General features: G+C 44.5%; 1 protein-coding gene across 1 annotated transcript in view; it reads right to left on the bottom strand.

Moving 5' to 3' along the window:
- Dhtkd1 (dehydrogenase E1 and transketolase domain containing 1) overlaps positions 1–22,120 on the bottom strand; it is a 39,516-nt gene that overhangs the window by 6,714 nt on the left and 10,682 nt on the right. The window contains exons 4-12 of the mRNA XM_006974652.4: positions 20,997–21,191; positions 15,871–16,140; positions 14,528–14,699; positions 11,640–11,838; positions 9,569–9,881; positions 8,335–8,419; positions 7,394–7,533; positions 4,492–4,642; positions 3,310–3,416 (exon numbers count right to left, since the gene is read on the bottom strand). Of these exons, the coding sequence (XP_006974714.3) occupies positions 3,310–3,416; positions 4,492–4,642; positions 7,394–7,533; positions 8,335–8,419; positions 9,569–9,881; positions 11,640–11,838; positions 14,528–14,699; positions 15,871–16,140; positions 20,997–21,191 (1,632 nt within the window). The remainder of the gene's footprint in view (positions 1–3,309; positions 3,417–4,491; positions 4,643–7,393; positions 7,534–8,334; positions 8,420–9,568; positions 9,882–11,639; positions 11,839–14,527; positions 14,700–15,870; positions 16,141–20,996; positions 21,192–22,120) is intronic.

Genomic DNA, 22,120 nt, shown 5'->3' on the forward strand with positions numbered 1-22,120 from the left:
ATAGTGTGCACATTTCAAGACAAAAGAACAAACAAATGTAGATTGAGTCCAGTGTGGTGAAATCCCAGGAAATGGAAGAAAAGGGCTGGAGTGAGACTGAAAAGTTGGGAGTTCAAGGTCAGCCTTGGCTACAAGAGTTTTCCGCCACCGCCCCCCCCCCCCAAAAAAAATTAAGATGCATGTTTAAAAGTTGAAAGCAAAAGAATAACCTCAGGAGATCCTGCTGGCCCCAACCCTAATTTAGAAGCAGTGTGGGAATGGAAATGGGATTGAAAAAACCCCTAGGATCTCAGAAGAAAGGCAGTAAGGAGCACCCTGGGAAAAGTCAAAGGCACAATCCTCTCTAATAGGAAGCCCCTACAGAGCCTAATGGAAGTGACATCCATCCCCGAAGGGAAGGTGGATGTTTGTAGGCAATTACTGAATCTCAGAGGAACACCCAGTCCAAAGAGTTCTTTCCCAGCTACATCCTCAGGACTCAAATTCTGGAGTCCGTCCTCAACTATTGTTCTAAGAGAATATATTGTGCCCACTGTTCAGGATATATAGAGATTCACTCATATGGATTGGAAAACAGAGAAGGTTTTGAAGAGGTCTATATAACCAAGACAAGATGAAATGAAATAGCATAAGGGTAACATAAATACCATGTAGCCAAATAACTGTATGAAGGGGGAAGAAAAGGAAAGGAAAGGAAAAGAAGGGAAGGGAAGGGAAGGGAAGGGAAGGGAAGGGAAGGGAAGGGAAGGGAAGGGAAGGGAAGGGAAGGGAAGGGAAGGGAAGGGAAGGGAAGGGAAGGGAAGGGAAGGGAAGGGAAGGGAAGGGAAGGGAAGGGAAGGGAAGGGAGGGAAGGGAAGGGAAGGGAAGGGAAGGGAAGGGAAGGGAAGGAAAGGAAAAAGGAAAGGAAAGGAAAAAAAGAAAAAGAACACAGCAGGCCAAGGGCAGAATTTGAGGAGTTTTTTGTTGTTTTATTTCGGGAAGGATGAGACAGAGTCTCATATAGCTCAGGCTAGCAAGGAGGATCTTGAATGTGTAACTTTCCTGCTTCCTCTTCCCAAGTACTGGGATCACAGACATGTGCCATGCAACCATGCCTGGTTTTGTACAGCACAGAGACTGAACCCAGGGCTCCACTGCATGATAGGCAAGCACTCTACCTTCTGAGCTACATACATCCCTGCCCAGGACAGAGAGGTTCAAAGAGAACATAACAAAGTCAGACAACAATGAAGAGCATAAAACCAAGAAAACAAAGCGAGACCTCTACTCTGAAACTGAGGTATTAACTAAAGAAGAAGTACCAAGAACAAGTACTGGCGAGGTGCCTTGATAGTTAAGAGCATTTCCTCTTCCTGCAGAGGACCTGGGTTCGGTTTCCAGCACATACATGGCACCTACCAACCATCTGTAACTCCATTTCAGGGGCTCTGTTGCCCTCTTCTGGCTTCCATGACACTGGGCATGCACATGGTGCACATACACATATGCAGGCAACACGCATATACATAAAATGAAGTTAAAACAATGTCAAGAACAGGCAAGGCTGAAAATATAAATGACACAGAACTTTTGGCATAACAACAACGAAAGGAGAAGAAATAAGCAGACATTTAGATGAGCAGCAAAGACTCTTCTAAGTCATGCACATATGTGCGAGGCTGGAAATAAAATTAAAAGTATAAACAAAGGACTTGAGATAACCACAGTGATGGTAGATGAAATGATGTCAATAAAGATAAACAGCAAAAACCCACAGAGTCAACTGGTTTGTTTTTCACTGAGTAGCCCTGGCTGTCCTGGCTGTGGACCCTGGCTAGCCTCTAATGTGCCTTCCTCTGCCTCCCTGAATGCTGGCATCAAAGGCATGTGCCAACACTCATACCTACAATTTTCAAGTATTGTAAGAAAGGACCTGTCAAATCCTCAGGGATGAAGTTCTTGACACTTAAAGCTTAAAAGCCATAACACTGGGGAATGGGGCTGGAGATACGTCAATATGTCTCAGTAGTTAAGAGCACTGGCTGCTCTTCCAGAGGGCCCAGGTTCAACTGTCAGCAACCACAGGGTAGCTCACAACAGTCTATAATCACATTTCCAAGAAATACAATGTCCTTTCCTAGCCTCTGTGGGCAATGCATGCAGTGGTTCACAGACATACATGCAGGTAAAACACCCATACACATCAAATAAAAATAAATAAATCTTAAAAAAAAAAAAGGTTGTAACACTGGCCTTTGCTCCCTTGTTATCAATGCTAGTTGTTGCTACAGGGCATGGACCACTACGAGTCACCAATAGTCTGTGGTGGTTTGAATGAGAATGGCCCCCACAGGCTCAGTGCCAAGAAACTGGGTAACTTTTCCATGTTATGGTTTAAGACAGTGTTTCATGTCTTAAATAAATATATTTACTATAAATATACTATATATTTACTATATAGTCAGATGGCTTTGAACTCCTAATCCTCCTGCCTCTACCTCCCAAGCGTTGGGTTAGAGGTATGTTCGACCATTCGTGGCTAAGTCCAGATTACTTAGGAACAACACAAACGTATTTCTCACATTTATGGAAGCCGGAGAGTCCAAGATCATGGAGTAAACCCGGTGTCAGATCAGGGTCCATTCCCTGACATGGTGTCTTCTCACGGGTCCTCACATGGTGTGAAGAGCTAGTATGCAGCTAGGGAGCTCTTAGCACATTCCCAACTCTAAGAACTTTATCTTTAGAACTTCATCACTTATCACAGGCCTCACCTCCTAATTCCATCTCCTGATTTTGGATGAGGGGTATAATTCAGTGAATGAATTTGAGGAAAACACATACAGATTATGGCACAAGATCTTTGATATAATCAACAGGATTTTTCTCCATAAGCTCCATTTTGTGCATTCCCCTTTCTGATCACCATTTTTCATCTTTCTAGCTTATTCTTTTATTGTTCTTAGTGGTGTGTTTGTGTGTGTGTGTGTGTGTGTGTGTGTGTGTGTGTGTGTGTGTTGCATATGCATTCATGTGCGTGTGAGGGCTAGAGGTCAACATTGTGTGACAAAGAGCTCAAATCACAGGCATGCACAGCCATGCTTGACTCCAGAAACCATTTTATTTTCCACAGAACTGTGACATTATAAAAGCCGAGGCATTACGAGATTCCAAGGGACAGTCACATAGCACTGAGTTGGTTGCACTCAACTATAGCATCTTACCGTTGGAGTGCACATGAAGCTATCTATCTATAGGAGGTAGTCTAGGGAAGGGCAAAGACCCGGAAAGAGGAGAACATTTGTTAGAACCCAGAGGTGTTCTACATACCTGCAAGAAGCGCTCAATCCGACAAGACGAGTGGTCAGGTCCAGCCCCGTCGTAGCCATGTGGGAGCAGAATGACAATGCCACTTTGCAGGAGCCACTTGGCCTCTCCTGGGAACACACAAGACAGGGGTTCTCTATGACGCAGAACAAATCACACGCATCTTCTAGCACTGATCTACTGTACTTAAGTGGAGGTGCCCATCCATCACATGCTTCGGGCTTTAGTCATCGGAAGACCATTTCAATGGTAAATGTCCCAGTGCCTCAGACAACATGTGGCACTCTGATTTCACCATACAACAACTCTTTGCAAAGACAAGCCGCTCCTGCCATGTTCATAGCACAACAGAGAGCACTGGCCACTGTCCTCAAAGGGAGAGCAGTAGACATTTGAGAACAGTCTCTGGGGGCAGGAAAGACAGCTCAGTTTATAAAATACTTGCTGTGTGAGAACGAGGACCTGAGTTCAATCCCCAGCACTCATAAAAAGTCAGGCATGGTGCACACTCGGAATCCTGGTGCTAGGGAAGCAGAGAGATGGCTCCCTGTAGCTTGCTGGCCAGCCGGCTTAACCTAACTGCTAAGTCCCAGGTCCCAGTGAGAGACTCTGTCTCAAAAAAAACCAAGGTGGACAGCTCCTGAAAAATAACACCTGAGGTTGATCTCTGACCTCCATATGTTACTACATACATATGCTTGTACACCAGCACATACATGAAGGCACACACAAATAGTTTCTGGACATGTCAAAATCCAGGCTCCTCAAGCATTCTTTTTCCTTCTAAAAAATTTCAGATTTTCAAGGGAGTCATCAATCCCAACCATAAAGTGTCGCTGTGTCACCACAGAATGCTGGCTCATTATGCTACTCAACACTCCAGGAACAGGCGCAGAACCACACAGCCTAGGCACGTGCCTGCCAGGTCCATCTGTGCTCCCTGCAGCTACACACATTTCTTAGGAGGTGGGGGACAATGAAATGCTGACAGAAAGCTAAGACACGCTTCCCAGAAGCTCATTAGACTGCCTGAAGGCTGCCACGTGCCTAAAGAGAATAGGTCGATTCTCCAAACTCTCTGGAGATGCTGTGGGACAGAATCTCAGAGGCAGTGACGGCTCTTTTCCACTTACTTATGAGATGAGACTGGAACCACCCACCACCCAGCCACTCACTCACACCAACCTCCAGAGATGAATGTGTCAAAGATGATCTGGGCGCCATTGAAGAAATCGCCAAACTGAGCTTCCCAGAGCGGCAGCAACTTTGGGCTTTCAATGCTCATTCCATATTCAAATCCCAGGACAGCCTCTTCTGACAGGGGGCTGTTGCTAACCTAACAGCAAAGAAGAGAATCAGACGCTGATGTGCATGAGAGACCTGAGAGAAGCTGGCAAAAGTGAAGCCCCACAAGGACACAAACCTCTCAAGAGGAGAAGGGGCATGGAAAGGGGCTTTGCTCTCACTCATCACCTCATTTCTTCCCAAAAGGAGACCTACTGCTCAGTGTCACTGGCATTTGGAGAAAGTTAGGACAAAGAGAGGAAAAGAGAAGACATTGGAATACAGTCATTCAGGATTTTCTTCAAGAATAAGTAGTACAGGGTTAGGAAATGGTACGATGGTAGAGTACTTGCCTAGCATTCATAAGGTCCTGGGTTCAATCCCCAGCACCACCACATTTAAAAAAAAAAATGGGAAAAAGGAGGGAAGGGGGATACTTAGGGGATAGCAAGATGGCTGAGAAGGTATCACTAAGCCTCAGAACCTGAGTTAAATCCCTGGAAACCAGAAGACGAGAGAACCAACTCCTGAAAGTTGTCCTCTGACCACACACACACACACACACACACACACACACACACACGCACGCACGCACGCACGCACAGGAATTATATAATTTTTAATTACAGCTATAAAATGTGATTTATATAGATAAGAACTAAATGACAAACATAAAAATGTCAGTGGATTATTTTCTAGCATGGTAGGTGGAATCCTGCTTAAGTTACTCCTTTAGATACCTGTTCTGGGGGCTGGAGAGATGGCTCAGAGGTTAAGAGCACTGACTTCTCTTCCAGAGGTCCTGAGTTCAATTCTCAGCAACCACATGGTGGCTCATAACCATCTGTAATGAGATCTGGTGCCCTTTTCTGGCCTGCTGTCACATAGATATCTGTTCTGAGTTCAGGTCTCAGGTTGATGTGTGTTATAAATGTGTTTTAGCCCAGGCATGCTGCATGCATCTCTCTGCTCTCACTTCCTCCTTCCCTCTCTTCTTATCCAAGATTGACATGCCCACTATCAATCCATCCCTTCTTTCTTCTGTTCCTTCCTTTCTGAACTTGACATCACCAAAGAGACCATCAAATGCTTAAAAAAAAAAAAAAAAAAAAACCTGACCTGAGCTCCGTCAGCCATTGTTTTTGTTTTGTTTTGTGTTTGTTTTTTGCTTCTTTTCAAACGTCTAGAAAGTAACTTAATCGATTTGTCTTCAACTCTTTTACTTTTGTCTACCCTCTACGTAAGTACAGTTGCTCTGTGACTTGTGATGGGGTCATGTGCCAATAAACTCAGTGTATTGGTTTCAAAATAGTGTGAGCCAACTGGGCTAGAAACATAGCTCAGCGGTTAAGAGCACTGGCTGTTCTTCCAGAGGACCTGGGTTCATTTCCTAGCACCCACATGGTGGCTCACAATTGCCTGTAATTCCAGTTCCAGGGGAGCCAATATCCTCTTCCAGCCTCCTCAGGTGCCAGGCACACAAATGGTACACAGACATACATGCAGGCAAAGCACTCATACATAAACAAATAAAGGTTAAAAATATACAGTCAAAAGTGCACTTAGCATCTAATGAGGGAGCATCCTACCTCACCCTCACCACTTCCTGATTAAACAGGAGCTGTGGCTTGAGCCATAGCCTGGCAATGTATCATAACTGATACTAAATGACAAATCACAGTTCAGTGAAAGCCTAATAAGAAGTGGGGTGGACACTAAACACTTCTACCCTGGCTCATAAATCTGATTTGACACAAAGACAGATTTTAGAAAAATAAAGAAAGGGATGCATCTCCTTCAAGTCACCTTGGAAGCATGCGTGAAAAGAGGAGGACCTTGAAATCCCACACCTTCTTTCACCACTTTCCACCTTATTTTTGGAGTTAGATTATCTCGCTGGAGATGAAGCTCACAGATTCTGCAGGACTGCCTGGCAAGTAAGGCCCAGATCCTTCTATCTTTACCTCTGTAGTGCTGGGATTGCTGTGCCTGGCTTTTTACCAGGTGCTGGGGACTGAACTCATGTCTGCAGAGGAAGATCTTTATTGACTGAGCTATCTCCCAGCCCCACCAAACACACAGGTTATATTCTCAAACCAACAAATGGAACAGGAAGGAAGGCAACAAGCTATTAAGTTTACCTTAAAGGAATAATTTGTTTTCATAAATATCATGTGCTGTTCACTAAAGCAATTGTTGAAGAAACAAAAATGAAAAGACCCTGTTCTTAAGATCTATAAAATCCAAAGAAATGCCTGTTAAACTTTAGAGAGCAAGATAACCTGAAGGAAGTGTTTCTGTTGTATTCCGTTTTGTCTTAGCAGGCTAGAAATGTTGGCTTACTGTCCACAACTTTGACAAAGTTTAATAAATCAGACTGCAATGTTGATTTTAACTTGACAGAATTCACACCTAGGTGACATTACATAATTACAGGTAGGTAGCCAGGGTAATTGCTCTAATCCTCAAGTGCCAGCTCCAACATGGCTCTCAATTGTTTCTTCCGTTCCAAATTTACAGACCTCCATTGCCTCAAGTATTTAACATAAAGTTTCTGACGTCTGAATTTATTGTCTGTAAGAACCCCCTAACTGAAGAGTGTGATAGTGCACATCTATAACCCCTAGCACTTGAGGGAGAGTCCAAAGAATCAAGAGGAATTCAAGGTCACCTTCAGCTACTGTGGAATTAGAGGATAGCCTGGGCTATGTGAAACTTTGTCTCAAAAACACAAATCAAATCAAATGTCATAACTGTAACAGTTGGCACACCACCACATGGACTTTATATATAAATGCCTTACCTCCAGAAAGCCCTTCTGATTAGGGTCCATATGGTTCAGAGGAATGTAGGCATTGTCTGTGTTCTGGCAAACCACCATTGCATGCCTTTGACTAAAAGTTCCGCGGCCAACGTCTTGGCCACTCAGACGAACGTTAAAACCTGAAGCAAGCAAGTGGGGGAAGAAAAAAGATTGCCATGAACAACCAGTACAAAAATAAGACATGGTAGCCCTGGAGTCCTTTTTGTTTTGAGACAAAAATCTCTCAATGCTGTCCACGCTGGTCTTGAACTCCTGGGCTCAGTCTCCTGTGGAGCTTGGCTATAGATATGCATATACACAGCTATCTGATATCATACACTGGCTCATTCTTTAGAATATGAATTTTCCTTAGGATAATAGATTCTCCCTATTAAAACATATCTTTCCTGATGCTGGAGAGATGGCTCACTGGTCAAGAGCACTTGCTACTCTTCTGAGTTCAGTTCCCAGCACCCATATAAAGCTGCTTGCAGCTACCTATAATTCCAGCTAAAGAGGGGTGTGAAGACTCTGACCTCCTTGGGCACTAGGATACACAGATAGCCATACGCAGACACACAAGTACACATAATTAAAAGCAGTATGTCTTTATATGTGTATATGTATCTATCTTTCCTATATGTGAAGGTATATTGTCAATGTAATATTTGTAAGAATTGAGAGTCAATTTTTAGAGAAACATCTTTCCAGTACATCCAGGAGTGAGTCCTGTATATCTCCGTTATGGCTGCAACCTTGTCTATATGCTGATAAAAGTGCTCAACATGCCTTATAACTAAGAAGTATTGTTAGGTAAGATATTTTAGAACCCTTGAATCAATGAATGCGACAAGTGGCCATTGAAACTCAGAAGAGCATGTATAACAAATGTAGCTCAGAGCATCTCCTACCAGCTGTGCAGCTAAACAGAAATGTCGTACCTTGAGCAAGTAAGGAGCCCAAGGCAAGGGTTTCTGCTGTGGCCCAGTCTAAATTTGTTCCACTCTTCACTTTCTCCATTCTTGACTGAAGAAAAAAAAAAAGAAAAAGAAAGAAAGGAAGAGAATAAAACAAATTCTTAAGAATCTATATCCTGCTAGGCAGTGGTGGTGCAAACCTTTAATATCAGCACTCAGGAGGCAGAGGCAGGTGGATCTCTGCATGTTCCAGGCCAGCCTGATCTACAGAGTGAGTTCCAGGCCAGCCAGGGCTGTTACACAAAGAAACCATGTCTCAAAAAAAAAAAAAATCCATATCTTGAGGGCTGGAGAGATGGCTCAGCAGTTAAGAATACTTCTTGCTCTTGCAGAGGACCCATGTTCAATTCCCAGCATCCAAATGGTAATACACAACCATCTGTAATTCCAGTTCCAGGGGATCTGACATCCTCATCTGACCTCCACAGGTGCCAAACATAAAGGTAGCACATATGCACAAAATACTCACACACATAAAATAAAATGAATAAATCTATTTTTAAAAATAATTTCTAAAAGAATCCACATCCTTTTCCATCTTTTTTTTCCTTTGTCTTTTTTTCTTAGCATTGGGGTCTGAACCCAGGGCTTTATATCTGGTAGGAAATTACTCCATGTGTTATACACAGTTTTAAAACAGGCAAAATAAGCCTGACTCAGGTAGTGGTCACCTCTGCTGTGGTTTGAGGAGATGGAAGCAGAGAGGAAAATTTACTCATAATGTTCTATTTTTTTAAAAAGATTTACTATTTTTATTTTATTTTACATGTTTAAGTATTTTGCTTACATGTATGTATGTATACCAGGTGCGTGCCTGATGCCCACAGAGACTAGAACAGGGGTCAGACCCCTGACCTGGAGCTACAGACAGTAGCTACCATGTGAGTACTGGGAGGTGAACCAAGATCCTAAAAGGGAACGGCCAGTGCTCTTAACTGCTAGATCATCTCTCCAGCCCCAAATTTTCTATTTAAGCCAGACGATGAGTGTATTTTGTTTGTAAGAGTTCTCTAAAGTAGGGTAGAAGAGATGGCTCAGTGGTTAAGAACATTAGCTATTCTTCCAGAGGACCCAGGTTCAATTTCCAGCACCCACATGGTAGCTCACAACTGTCTTTAACTCCAGTCCCAGTGGATCTGACATCCTCACACACATACATGCAGGCAAAACACCAGTGCACCAAGTCAAGGCTTCCCACCTGAACATACATCTTGAGAAGGTGGCTGTGCAATTGGAGTTCCTCTGGAACCTCCACGGACTTCACACCAATAAACCGAAGGAGCTCTAGAGGCACACCTGTGTTCCAGGTGGTGATGCGTGCTTCTGGCTGCGCCAGGCCCTGCCAGTGGGCCTGCAGGTTAGTGGCAGGGGGACTGTAGTGGGCCACGTTGGTTAGGTGGTCATTTAACTTGGTATAGTAGGAGGTTTTTATGTCAGAAACCTCCTGCTGGGTCATGAGTCCACTGGCAATGAGATGCTCTGCATAGGTATCAGGGATGCTCTTTCGGGCTCTGTTGGAAAGAGATGGGGTGTGAGGGATGGAGATGGGGTCAATCAAATACATACAATTATAAGAGATAACCATTGCCAAGGGCACTGCAGGATGTTATCACCTGTAAAAGTCACTTGAGAAATGTTTTGGTGGGACTGGGGGGTTGGCTCAGAGGTTGAGAGCACTGGCTGTGCATTCAGAGGTGAGTTCAATTCCCAGCAACCACATGGTGACTCATAGCCATCTATAATGAGATCTGGTGCCCTCTTACGGCATGCAGGCAGAACACTATATAAGTAATAAATAAATAAATTTTAAAAAAAGAAAAGAAAGAAAGAAAGAAGAAATGGCCAGGCGGTGGTGGTGCACGCCTTTAATCCCAGCACTCGGGAGGCAAAGCCAGGTGGATCTCTGTGAGTTCGAGGCCAGCCTGGTCTACAGAGAGAGATCCAGGACTGGCACCAAAACTATGCAGAGAAACCCTGTCTCGAAACACACACACACACACACACACACACACACACACACACACACACACACACACACACAAGAAATGTTCTGGAACTAGATAGATGGTGTTTGTAAAACACTGTAATATATTAAATGTTACAGAATTGTTCTTTTCAAAACACTGCAGGGGGATGGAGGTAGACCTCAACAGTTTAGAAATGTTTGCTGCTCTCATGAAGATCTGAGTTCAGATCTCAGCATCCATGTCAGGTGGCTCACAAATGCCTGTAACTCCAGCTCTAAGGAACAAGACACCTGTGGGAACCTGCTCCCACACATGTGTATACATATTCACACAGATAAACAAACACACATAAATTAAAATCAAATAAAACTGCTGTGGATGCTAGCTAGTCTAATCTAATTGGTAAACTCTAGGCCACTAAAAAATCCTGTGTCAAAGGAGGTAAGTGGCATTCCTGAAGATGACTCTACTTCTCTCCCCAAGCTACCCACACACAAACTAAAAAACAATTTCTCAAGCTATTTCCTCTCAAGGTAGAAGCAGGTCCTTGGGTACAGTTTAAAGAAAGGAATCGTGGAAGTCCTGCTCCTAATCCTGCCAGAGTACTACTATCTAGCTTCAAGCAGGGTTTTACCCAGACCTCTTACCTAGTCTTGCTATCTGCTAAGTAAGCACAGTAGTTGTCCATTCTCTACTTAATGAGGAGACATGAAGTATGAAGAATATGGGGCACTCTGAGCCTTGAAGGACGACCACTCTGGTTTCTATAGGACAGGCACAGTTTAGCTGTTCGTCCCACTTCAGAGTATCCATCAGAAGGTAATGGAGCCAGGTGGCGGTGACACACACCTTTAATACCAGCACTTGGGAGGCAGAGGCAGGTGGAACTCTGTGAGTTCAAGGCCGGCTTGGACTACAGAGCGAGTTCCAGGACAGCCAGGGCCACACAGAGACCTGTCTGGAAACAACAACAACAATAAAACAAAACACAAAAGAAGACAACAGTGGGGGACACAGGCTGGCAAAATGGCTCCACTGATATGGGCACCTGGGTCTGTTCCAAAGGACTGACATGGGGGGAACCAACCACCACACACCACAAGTTGTCCTCTGACCTACACACACACACACACACACACACACACACACACACACACACACACACACACACAGGCGCACACACGCCTAGCATGCACATGGCTCTAATTTGAATTTCCACTACCACAAAAAATGACTGCTTGATTGACTGAGGAAGAGGAGGAGGAGGTTAGCCTGTGTATTAAAGGAAGATTCCAACGGTACCTGATGATTTTGTACATGACTGGGTTGGTGAAGAAAGGTTCATCCAGCTCATTATGACCCCACTGCCTATAGCACAACAGATCAATAATTACATCCTTTCGGAATTGGCGCTGATATTCAAAAGCAAGTCGTGTGGCTCGGACCACTTCCTCTGGACTGTCTCCATTGACGTGGATGATGGCACAGCCTACCACCTTTCCTAAAGAAGGCAAGACCAAGATAAAAACGTCCAGTTAGCACGGGCTAATCTTACCCATTTCCCAAGACCTACTTCCCTAAGTGGGAAGACAGCCCTGTAATGCAAAGGTAGTTTAGCCTGGGTGTTAAAAATGCAAGCTGGGCCGGGTGGTGGTGGCGCATGCCTTTAATCCCAGCACTCGGGAGGCAGAGCCAGGTGGATCTCTGTGAGTTCGAGGCCAGCCTGGACTACCAAGTGAGTCCCAGGAAAGGCGCAAAGCTACACAGAGAAACCCTGTCTCGAAAAACCAAAAAAAAAAAAAAAAATGCAAGCTGGGTGGTGGTAGTGGTGGTGGGGTGGTGGCACACACCTTTAACCCTAGCACTTGGGAGGCAGAGGCAGGTGAATGTCTGTGAGTTTGAGGATAGCCTGGTCTATATAGCAAATTCCAGGACAGCCAGAGAAACCTTGTCTCAAAAAAAAAAAAAAAAAAATGCAAGCTTTGGAGTTCAGCTGACTAAACTCAGCTCTATGACTAACTGTGTGACCTTGGAAAAGGTAGAAATCTCAGTCTAGAAGCTAGAGAGCATGGTTAGGAGGACTGACTGCTCTTCCTGAGAACCTGGGTTTGAGTCCCAGCACCCACACAGTAGCTCACACTGTCTGTAATGGCAGTCTCAGTGAGATCCAACACTCTCTTTTGGTCTCCTCAGCTGCTGCATGCACATGGTACACAGACATACAAGCAGGCAAAACACCCATGTACATACAATAAAAATAAGATAAAAATTCAGAAATAAATTGTAAATGAGTCTAGTCTGGGCTCTGAGTAACACTGTCAAGGAACAAAGGAATATAGTGTCAGTGTTTGAAAGTGCCTTGTACAATGACAGTTAACACATATTTTGTTATTGTTATCATTACTATTATCTTCCTTCATGAGACAAAAGGTCATTAAAGCATGAATCCTAGGAAAAGTTTTTTTCCCAAGAGAGTTCTGGAAAGTATCTTCCCTGTGCCAAACAATTTAAAAGGCATCCAGTCCAGACTCTAGTTACAGAACTGGCTGACAGTGCCTATAATAGTTTATGAACTATGGGTAGACAATGAAAGTCCTGACTTGTGCTAAGATGTTATTTCCACAGATTAAAATAAGTTGACTTTGATCCTTTACAACTTTTTCTCTGTGTAACCCTGCCTGTCCTAGAACTCTCTGTAGACTGGGCTGGACTTGGACTCACAGAGATCCAACAGCCTCTGACTCCCAAGTGCTGGGATTAAAAGCGTGAGCCAGCACTGCCTGGCTACAGCTTATTTCCAACTAGACTACTTTAGCAAAGTTACTGAGTGAACACAGCCTTTTTTACTGAGACTCTGAGCACTCTAAGTTTGAACAGTCCAAAAGTAATCACTCTAGTATTGTACCGACGGCACTGCTCTTTGGTTTCTACCAGATAAACCAACTGGCTGTGTAAGCAATATGGGATTGAACGCTCTCAGCGCCATCCTTGTCTAATATTCTTTGATTTAAAAGCTGACAGTTGTAGCCGGGCGGTGGTGGCGCACGCCTTTAATCCCAGCACTCGGGAGGCAGAGCCAGGCGGATCTCTGTGAGTTCGAGGCCAGCCTGGGCTACCAAGTGAGTTCCAGGAAAGGCGCAAAGCTACACAGAGAAACCCTGTCTCGAAAAACCAAAAAAAAAAAAAAAAAAAAGCTGACAGTTGAGGGGCTGGAGAGATAGTTCAGAGGTTAAGAGCACTGACTGCTCTTCCAGAGGTCCTGAGTTCAATTCCCAGCAATCACATGGTGGCTCACAACCATCTGTAATGAGATCTGGTGCCCTCTTCTGGCCTGCAGTCATACTTGCTGTATACATAATAAATAAATCTTAAAAAAAAAAAAAAAAAAGCTGACAGTTGAGGCTGAACTGTAGCTCTGTGGAAGGGTGCTTAGCTTGTATGCATAACGCTCTAATGCAGTTCTGTGGTAGTGTGTAGTTCACGATGCCTTGTGTTCAACTAATATTATATAAAATAAATATACAGCATACTCAAACTTAAAAAAAATGAACGTTAATTGGGTAACTTTTGGCAACCACTGACCATATCCAACTTGAAAACATTAAAATGGCTGGTAGTGGTGGCACACACCTTTAATTCCAGCACTTGAGAGTGTGGTGGTTTGAAAGGCTCATATGTTCCAGTGTTTGGTTCCCAGGTGGTGAACTGCTTAGGGAGGACTAGGAAGTGTGGCCTGGTTGAAAAGGTGTGTCACTAGAGGTGGGCTTTGAAGTTTCAAAAGCCCACGCCAGGCCCAGTCTCTCACTCTCTCTGCCACATGCTTGTGGGTCAGATGTGAGCTCTCAGCTACTGCTCCAGCACCACGCCCACCTGCCGCCTGTCGTGAGTCCGGCCATGCTGGTCGTGGACTCACCATCTGAAACGGTAAGCAAGCCCCCAGTTAAGCACTTTTTTTTATAAGTTACCTTGGTCATGGTGTATCTTCACAGCAATAGAACAATAACTAAGACAGGGAGGTAGAGGCAGGTGGATCTCTGTGAGTTCCAGGCCAACCTGGTTTACATAATAACAATCTCCAGGAATTAAAATGGGATAACAAGCAAGACTCATTGTTCTGAATGAACTAGAAGCTTCTCTGCAAATTCCTGGTCTGACTAACATAGCAATGTCAAGTCTAATGTGCTACATACCAATATCACTGCTGTATAAGGAAGACCTTCCTCTTTCTGCTGGCGTGGTGTAACCCAGCTGGTTATTGACTATTAGATGGATACTCCCACCAATTCTGAAATGTGGGAGATTAGAGAGCGTGAAGGTTTCAAGAACAATCCCTTGACCACAGAAGGAAGCATCACCATGAACCTAAAAAACGTGTGTGAGATGGAGAAAATAAGGAATTAATCAGCTTGGGTTTTCTGATTGAAACAGACTGTTTTAAAATACTAATAGGAATACCAACAACCACTGTCTCTTGACTCTCCAGACCTAAAAATATGTGTGTTTCAGGACTTTAAAAGTTTAGGATGTTTAAACTCATCTCACAGCACTTTTCAAAGATACCTTATCATTTCTCCTTGTTAACACTGTACCACTTCATCCACCCCACCCCGAATCTGACTCCTCTCTTCCACAAGCATCCTAGCTTCTACACCAGCACTATGGGAGGAATGGCTACTACATATGCAGTGAAAGCATCATTCTAGGGAATTTTTTTTTTTTCTGTGCTAGGGATTGAACCCAGGGTCTCATGCCTCCTAGGCAAGCACTCTACCACTGAGCTACAGGTCCAGCTTCAGCTCTAGGAAATTTTGCGTAAAAATAGCTTTACGGTATGAGAAACAGGAGCATGAGATGACACAAAGGGTAAGAGTCCTTTCTGCACAAACCTGAGTTGGATCTTTGGAGCCCAGATAAAGGTAGAAAGACAGAACTGACTCCACAAAATTGTCCTCTGACCGCCACATGCATATTGTGTCATGCATACACCCACACACATCACACACAGACACGTCTAGGAGGAACAGTGCACACCTCTGAACTCTTCCTCTCCCCCGTCACTCACCCATGAAAAGAGACAGAGAGAAGCAGCTCCCATCTCCTCCGAATCCTGCCTGCTATCATGAATATAAGAGAGTAAGGTGATGGCACACAGGAAAGCCAAGGTGCAGGAAGAAAGACAATCACATATAAGTAGAAAAGTACTATTTAGAAAATCAAAATGTTTTTAGGAAAGGATGTCTAAAATATGCTAATCTTTTAGAATATTCAAAGCTGCCAGATTAAAATATCACCATGAAACTTGGTAGACAAGGTGGGTGGGGTGGGGAGCTTTTTTTCTAAACCTGCTGCAAATAATAAACATATCGTGGAAATTTTCAGAAAAAAATTTAAGCCCCAGAATCCTCTTTTCTCAAAATGTCACTTCACTTCACTTTCCACTTGAACATCTGCAATCTCCTGTTCCATCTGTTCTATCTCCCTACCCAGACATCATTTCCAGGTTCCTCTTTCTCCCTTTCCCAGACTCAAGTACCTGAAGGCAAATGACTTTGTCCCCGGGCTGAGCGGAACCGTGCAGTGAGTAGTCGCCATCTTCCCGAGACTGCTGCCTGCCACGAGTTTTCCCCACAGCCACGGGGTTAACAGCTTCCAAATGTGAGGGATTGGGCAGCATCGTCACATGGAGGGGACGGTGGGCACCGAAGTCTAGGTCCACTGAGGAGGTCAGATGGGACAGGACATCTCCAATGGCTGAGACATTTTCCGGAAATTCACTTAGGCCTCGCATTTTACGGAACATCAGCTATTAGAACAAACATATAAGGTATCAAACAAGTCTTATTACAGTGGAGTCTAAGGTGAGCTTAAAGAAAGATAAGCATTATGTACATTCTTTTATAGTTATTACAAACGTGCATTCAAAGATAGGTACAGAGTTCTAACTGCTGGGTCACTCAGAATCACTTGGAGGTCTTCAGAATCAAATGAGTGTCACCATTTTTTACATTATTTTTATTGTTAATTAGTTGTATATATGTATGTGTACCTGTGTGAAAGTGCACATGAGCCCAGAAAAAATTGGACTCTTCTGCCAGAGAAACACTTCCCTGAAATGTGGCTGGTAGGTAGTTTCCACCAGACACTCCAGTAAGACTCCCTGGGGCCCACCACTATGGGTACTGGGAACTAAACTCATGTCTTCTGCAAATGGGTTCTTAACTACCTATACATTTCTCCAGACTCTAGAGACGATATTTTAAGAGGAATCTAACCCAAGATAAATAGCAGTTACCTCTGCCTTATGTAACTTTTAAAATATGTAACCATTAGCAGTGATTCCAACCACTGTATCATCTCTGTAAAAACCACAATTTAGTCTTTTTGTAACTCTGTTTGAGGAAGGTGGAAATTTTAATTAGCTTTCTACCCAACCAAATTTCTTCTTTGAAATTTCTGCAGTCTTAACCATATTAAAGCATTACTGTGGCTTCAAAGAAACTATTGATTCTGAAGCTATTGATTCCACTGACTATTTTTTAAACGCTGCTTGGGTTTTTCCCCATGGCTTCTGGAGTGATAAGGTCCTCATGCTGCAAGCAAGCACTTCAACAGCTGAGTCGTCTCCCTGCCCATATCTACTTTTTCTAAGTTCTTCTCTTCTTTTTTCTGGGTTTTCAGCAAACTCCTTTATGTTATTTATCCAGTCATGTCACCCAAGTGCAGGAGGCAGGTCCCTGGAGGGAACATGCAGGGTGCTTAGGATGTGTTGGGACCATGCACCTCTGGGATGTCCACTGAGATGATGAGTGCAGAAGAGCCTTATATGTCTGCCTCCTTCTCCCTCCTCATCACTGAGAAAGCCAGGGGCCACATCTCACTCAAACGTGTACAAACCTCACAGCTTTTCCCACTAGATTCTGCTTATTTGCGGAATCTGAACAATAACACGGGTCCTCTAGATACGATGAACTGCCGACTTCACTCTACTCTAGACACTATCCATGTGACATCATTCCCAAAAGGATGTTGAGGATGGTGGGGAGGTGACACTCACACATACCAGCTAAACTTGGGGACTTTCATTCACAGTGCTAACGGTGTGTCTTTATAGGAGACCAAAAACCCAGTGCGGTGACCATGAGTCCTCAGAGTTTGTAGTTCTCGCCTGTGTTTGCTCTTTCTCTGTCTCTCTCTGTGTCTATGCCTGTCTGTCTGTCTCTCTGTCTCTTTCTCTCCCCCCCCTCTCTCTCTCTCACACACACACACTGGCTTGGGTCACCTGCACAATGACAGAGACATACAATTGACCCTTCCACTGTCCCTGAAGCTTGCATTTGAACATTTATGTACAGATAGATTAAAAACTCTCAGGAAACATAAACCCAAAGCACAGTGGGTACTCTAGTAAGATCTGGGACCCTTCTGCCAGAAAAAACGCTTCCTGAAATGTGGCTGCAAGGTGGTTTCCACCAGACACTCTAGTAGGCTCAAAGCCTAGCAATGGGTTATTCCCAGGCCTGTTCAAGCCTTAGGGTTTCAGCAGGCACTGAGGCAAGCAGATCCACACTCTGTGGCTGACCCAGAAGCCCTTACTCAGCTCTCCAGACACCTTCAGCTGTATAGGAAGTTCCATAGCCCAGATAGGTCTCAGTTAGGAGTGATGGCGACAGGTTGTCTAGGCCTCTCCTAAAGCCAGCTGAAGTGTGGGTTGCAGACTGTCCCTGCCCTAAGACAGGAAAGGTTCCCTGGGTGTCACTAGCTCTGGAACACTGAAAAAGATCAAATGGGTCTGTATCATGGGGACTGAGAAGAACATGAAGCCTGCCTACTGCCAAAGGAACTCACTGCAGGCTAGAAAAGTATCCTAACAAATAACTGGGAGGGAAAATAAATCTAGGAAGCATGCACTAAATGTTCTCCTGCCCAGTGACAGAAGGAAAGAGGGCCCTGTCATGACAGGAAACCTCCTGGAGAACACCTGGCTGAGGCTGGTTTCTGAGCAAAGGTTCTGGTTTGGACTGCCTATATGGGCCCCTCTTGCAGGCTCCAGCATTGGAAATGTTCTCATCATCCTTGGACCCAAGATGAAGCTGAGGGCCTTCTTGGTGACTGTGATGTTGGGATACCATAGATCCACCACAAAAATCCAGTTATTGTTGGTTGAACTTTTGTGGCACATATCACACAAGGAAGGAGGAGTCAAAGACCAAGCAGCTGCCTTCTGCTCAGTACTGATTCACCCACCCTACCAGCTAGCACACACTGAGAGTCTTGAGACCTAGGGAACACCCATGGATGTTGGTGGGTCCACAGTGCTCTGTGATCACAGCCTTGGGGCTCAGCACAGAGAGGTGCATTTCCCAAAAACACTGTTTCTAATACAGTGGTACATCCATAGTAGTTCTGATAATTCCTAGGGATGCAAACACCCTGGTTGACAAAGCAAAAGGTGAAACACTCCCTGTGGAGAGTGCTGTGTACTTTCCAACATGTGGGAGGGCTTCAATTTGAGAAGATGCTTATGAGAATATTGTAGAAGAAAGTCTAAAATTCCACTCTTATCAGCTTCACATTGGGATTCTAGGCATCCTGGGAGAAGTAAGGTATGGTCCAGAGGTCAGAGAGAAAGAAGATCCCAGACTTCTGGATAGAGAGCCCTGCTCTCAGGTTCAGATGCCCACCCTGATAAGATCTTCAGTACAGTGTACTCAATGTGACCGAGAATCCCAAGCACTGTAAACACTGGTAGCACATAGCACCAATATGCAGTCCTTTTGTATCTATGTTCTGTAAGATGGAGTTGAACAAGGCCTGGTACTGGGGCCACTCTCCACACATGGATAATAGTACCACATGAACAGGACCAACAGGCGTGACAACAGTAGTGCTGAAGTGAAAATGCAGTGAGCCAGGCCATCCAGAGACCAGCTCTAGTCCAGCAGCCATTATCTTGGGGATTCGGTGCTAGGGGCAGGGGACAGTAAAGCGGCCTCAAATCATCAGTCCTCTGGGAGTCTCTAGGGCACCTACACCATGCAGGTTGTGGAGGAGTGCTTCTGGAGCAGCCATTAAATCATTGTCCCTCTCATCCTGATGGGTGGCAGGTCAGCCAGGCCTTCATGTCAGTCTCAGCAAAAGCCACTGCAAGTGGGTTGTGGATGCTAGTTTATTTCACAGCAACAAGTGCATCTGATCATGGGAAAGGATATTTTAAGAAGTCCAAACCTGCCCCTAGGTCTAAAAGATGGGGCAGCTGTAAGGACCCAGGACATGCTGGAGGGCAGGACATGGGATGTTCCCATGAAGTCCCCTGCCTTCTAGACCCTTGAAGCCATTGCCTCTGGCTTCCATGGTTGGTCTGTGGTGGTTTAAATGAGTGGCTTCCATAGCCTCATATTTGAATGCTTGGTCCCCAGCTGATGGAATCATTTGGGAAGGATTAGGAGGCGTGTCCTTGCTGGAGGAGGTGTGTCACTGCGGGGGTGGGCTTTGAGGTTTCAACAGCTGAGCCATTCCCAGTTAGTCTTCTCACTGCCTTGTGCTTGGGGGTCAGATGTAAGCGCTCACCTGCTGCTCCAGCATCATTCCTGTCTGTATGCCTGCTGCCTTGCTCCCTCCCCACCACGATGCTTGTGGACTCACCCTCTGAAACTGTAAGCAAGCCACCAATAAATTCCTATGTAAGCTGCCCCAGTCATGCTGTCTCCTCACAGAAACAGAAAGGGAACTGAGACACAGCCAATTCTTCAGTAGCGGGAACCTAAGCTTTGTGCTAACACTGCCGATAATAATGTGCTGTGCTCCACCAGGTACTTTATTTTTTCTTTATGTTGTGTGTGTGTGTGTGTGTGTGTGTGTGTGTGTGTGTGTGTGTTGGGGTGGGGAGGGCAAAGGACAACTTTGCTTATCATTCTTTGACCACCATGCATGTTGAAGAAGCAAACTAACCTTTAATTTCCCTAGGATAAGAAAGAATCCATGAGCACATTACAGAAAAGTCAACTTCAGTTCTACTTGTCAGAATAGAGTTCCACCCACTCACCAAGCTATCTCCCTACTAATGGCTCATAGGCTCCAGTAGTTTCTAAAGGAAATTACCACCATCAGTTTTATTCTGCTCCGGTCCTACTCTGGCAAGAACCACAGAAAGTCTCCTAGAGATATCAGAAAAGCTACGTCCATGAAGTCTCCCCAATATGGCCACCTTAACAAGACCTAACCAACATCAGTGGGCATGCTAACATGGAAGGAGGGAAGCTCCAGGGCCCTCAACCTGAGACGAAGAACTACCGGCAGCTGAGGAATGCTGAGCGTGAGAGAAATGGTCTTCCCTCAGGGAAGAGCCTCCATTTGGTTACCCAATACCAAGTGGTTAGCCCTAAGATCAGATACATCCACGTAACATTATATGGACCGAGCGGGTTGTCTGATGTATTTAGGAGTGTAGGAGTGTGGAATACGGTAGGGTATATATAGAGAAAAAGAGAATATGAATTTGAGGAAGAGCAAGGAGGTACATGGGAGGGTAGGAAAGGCAAAGAAGGAAGGGGGGAAATGATGGGATTATAATTTTTTTAAAAAAGCTAAAAAATTATTATAAAAAGACATGGACTTTAAAAACAAACAAACAAACAAGCCACAACAAAAAAAGAACCTTACCTCTGGGGGTAACTGCAGAAGGCCTGTCAACAAATTCAGCCTTCCTCTATGGGGCATCCCAATAACGATATCAGTTACACCGCCATAGGCTGACAATTTCAGTAACTCGTGAAAAAAGCCCATCATGCTTTCGGCCCCTTCACCTCCATATCTCTTCACTGTGGCAAACTTGGTGGCCAAAAAGTGGTCAAACTCCTATGGAACAGACATATTAGCGGCTGGAAGACAGTCAAGTGCTCGGGCGAAAGGAAGGTAAGCTCTGTGTTGTAAGAAGGCCCCACATTATTCCAGTGGTCCTATCTGTCCCTTCACTACACATCCACGGAGAGAGGCATCACGACATAGCACAGCTCTGCTAAGGACCCTTGACACAGAAGAAGCTGTAAAGAGAAGAATCTGAGTGGTAGAGTCATGCATCTGGGAACAACCTCCTTATGTATTTGTTTTCCAGATTTGAGGCCAGGCTTAGCGTTCTGCTGCCTTGCCCAACATAACAGTTTTCATAGAGGCTCTATGGTATTATGTAACCGAGGTCTAACACTATCCAACTACTCAAACTGGTGGGAAGCAGCTACCTATCAGTTTGACGTGCCTGAGCCCTTACCACAGCCCTGGCGATGATTTGGTTCCACTAACTGACATTGAGAACATCTGTTGAACAGTTTATCAATCTCTCCAGGAAACAAAAGGAGTTGTACAGTCTTAAGGACTTTATTAAGTTTTATAAAATAAGCATATGAAAACATTAACAGATTTTGATGCTGAGGAAAACCAACAGCTCAAATGTCTAGTGATCTACTTTGCTTGGGGTCAAGCGCTGTTCAGTCTGATGTGCTGAAGCGATGGGCAGGGACAGGGGCAAGGTTTAAAGTCTTCCTTTGCTCTCTCCAGTAGCTAACTATCTGTGCAGGAAGTGAGAAGAAGACTTGGTCCACTAATATTGGCAAATACTTATTTCTACATTTGTTTTTATCATTTCTAATTTTTATAGTTGTGTGTATCTATATGTCAGGATGTGCATATGAGTGCAGGTGCCCTCAGAGGCCATAGGTATTGGATCCTCTGAAGCTGGATTACAGATATTTGTGAGGCACTGTGTGGGTGCCGGGAATTGAACTTGGGTC

This window comes from Peromyscus maniculatus, chromosome 5 (genome assembly GCF_049852395.1).
Source record: "Peromyscus maniculatus bairdii isolate BWxNUB_F1_BW_parent chromosome 5, HU_Pman_BW_mat_3.1, whole genome shotgun sequence".
Classification (NCBI taxonomy): Eukaryota; Metazoa; Chordata; class Mammalia; order Rodentia; family Cricetidae; genus Peromyscus; species Peromyscus maniculatus.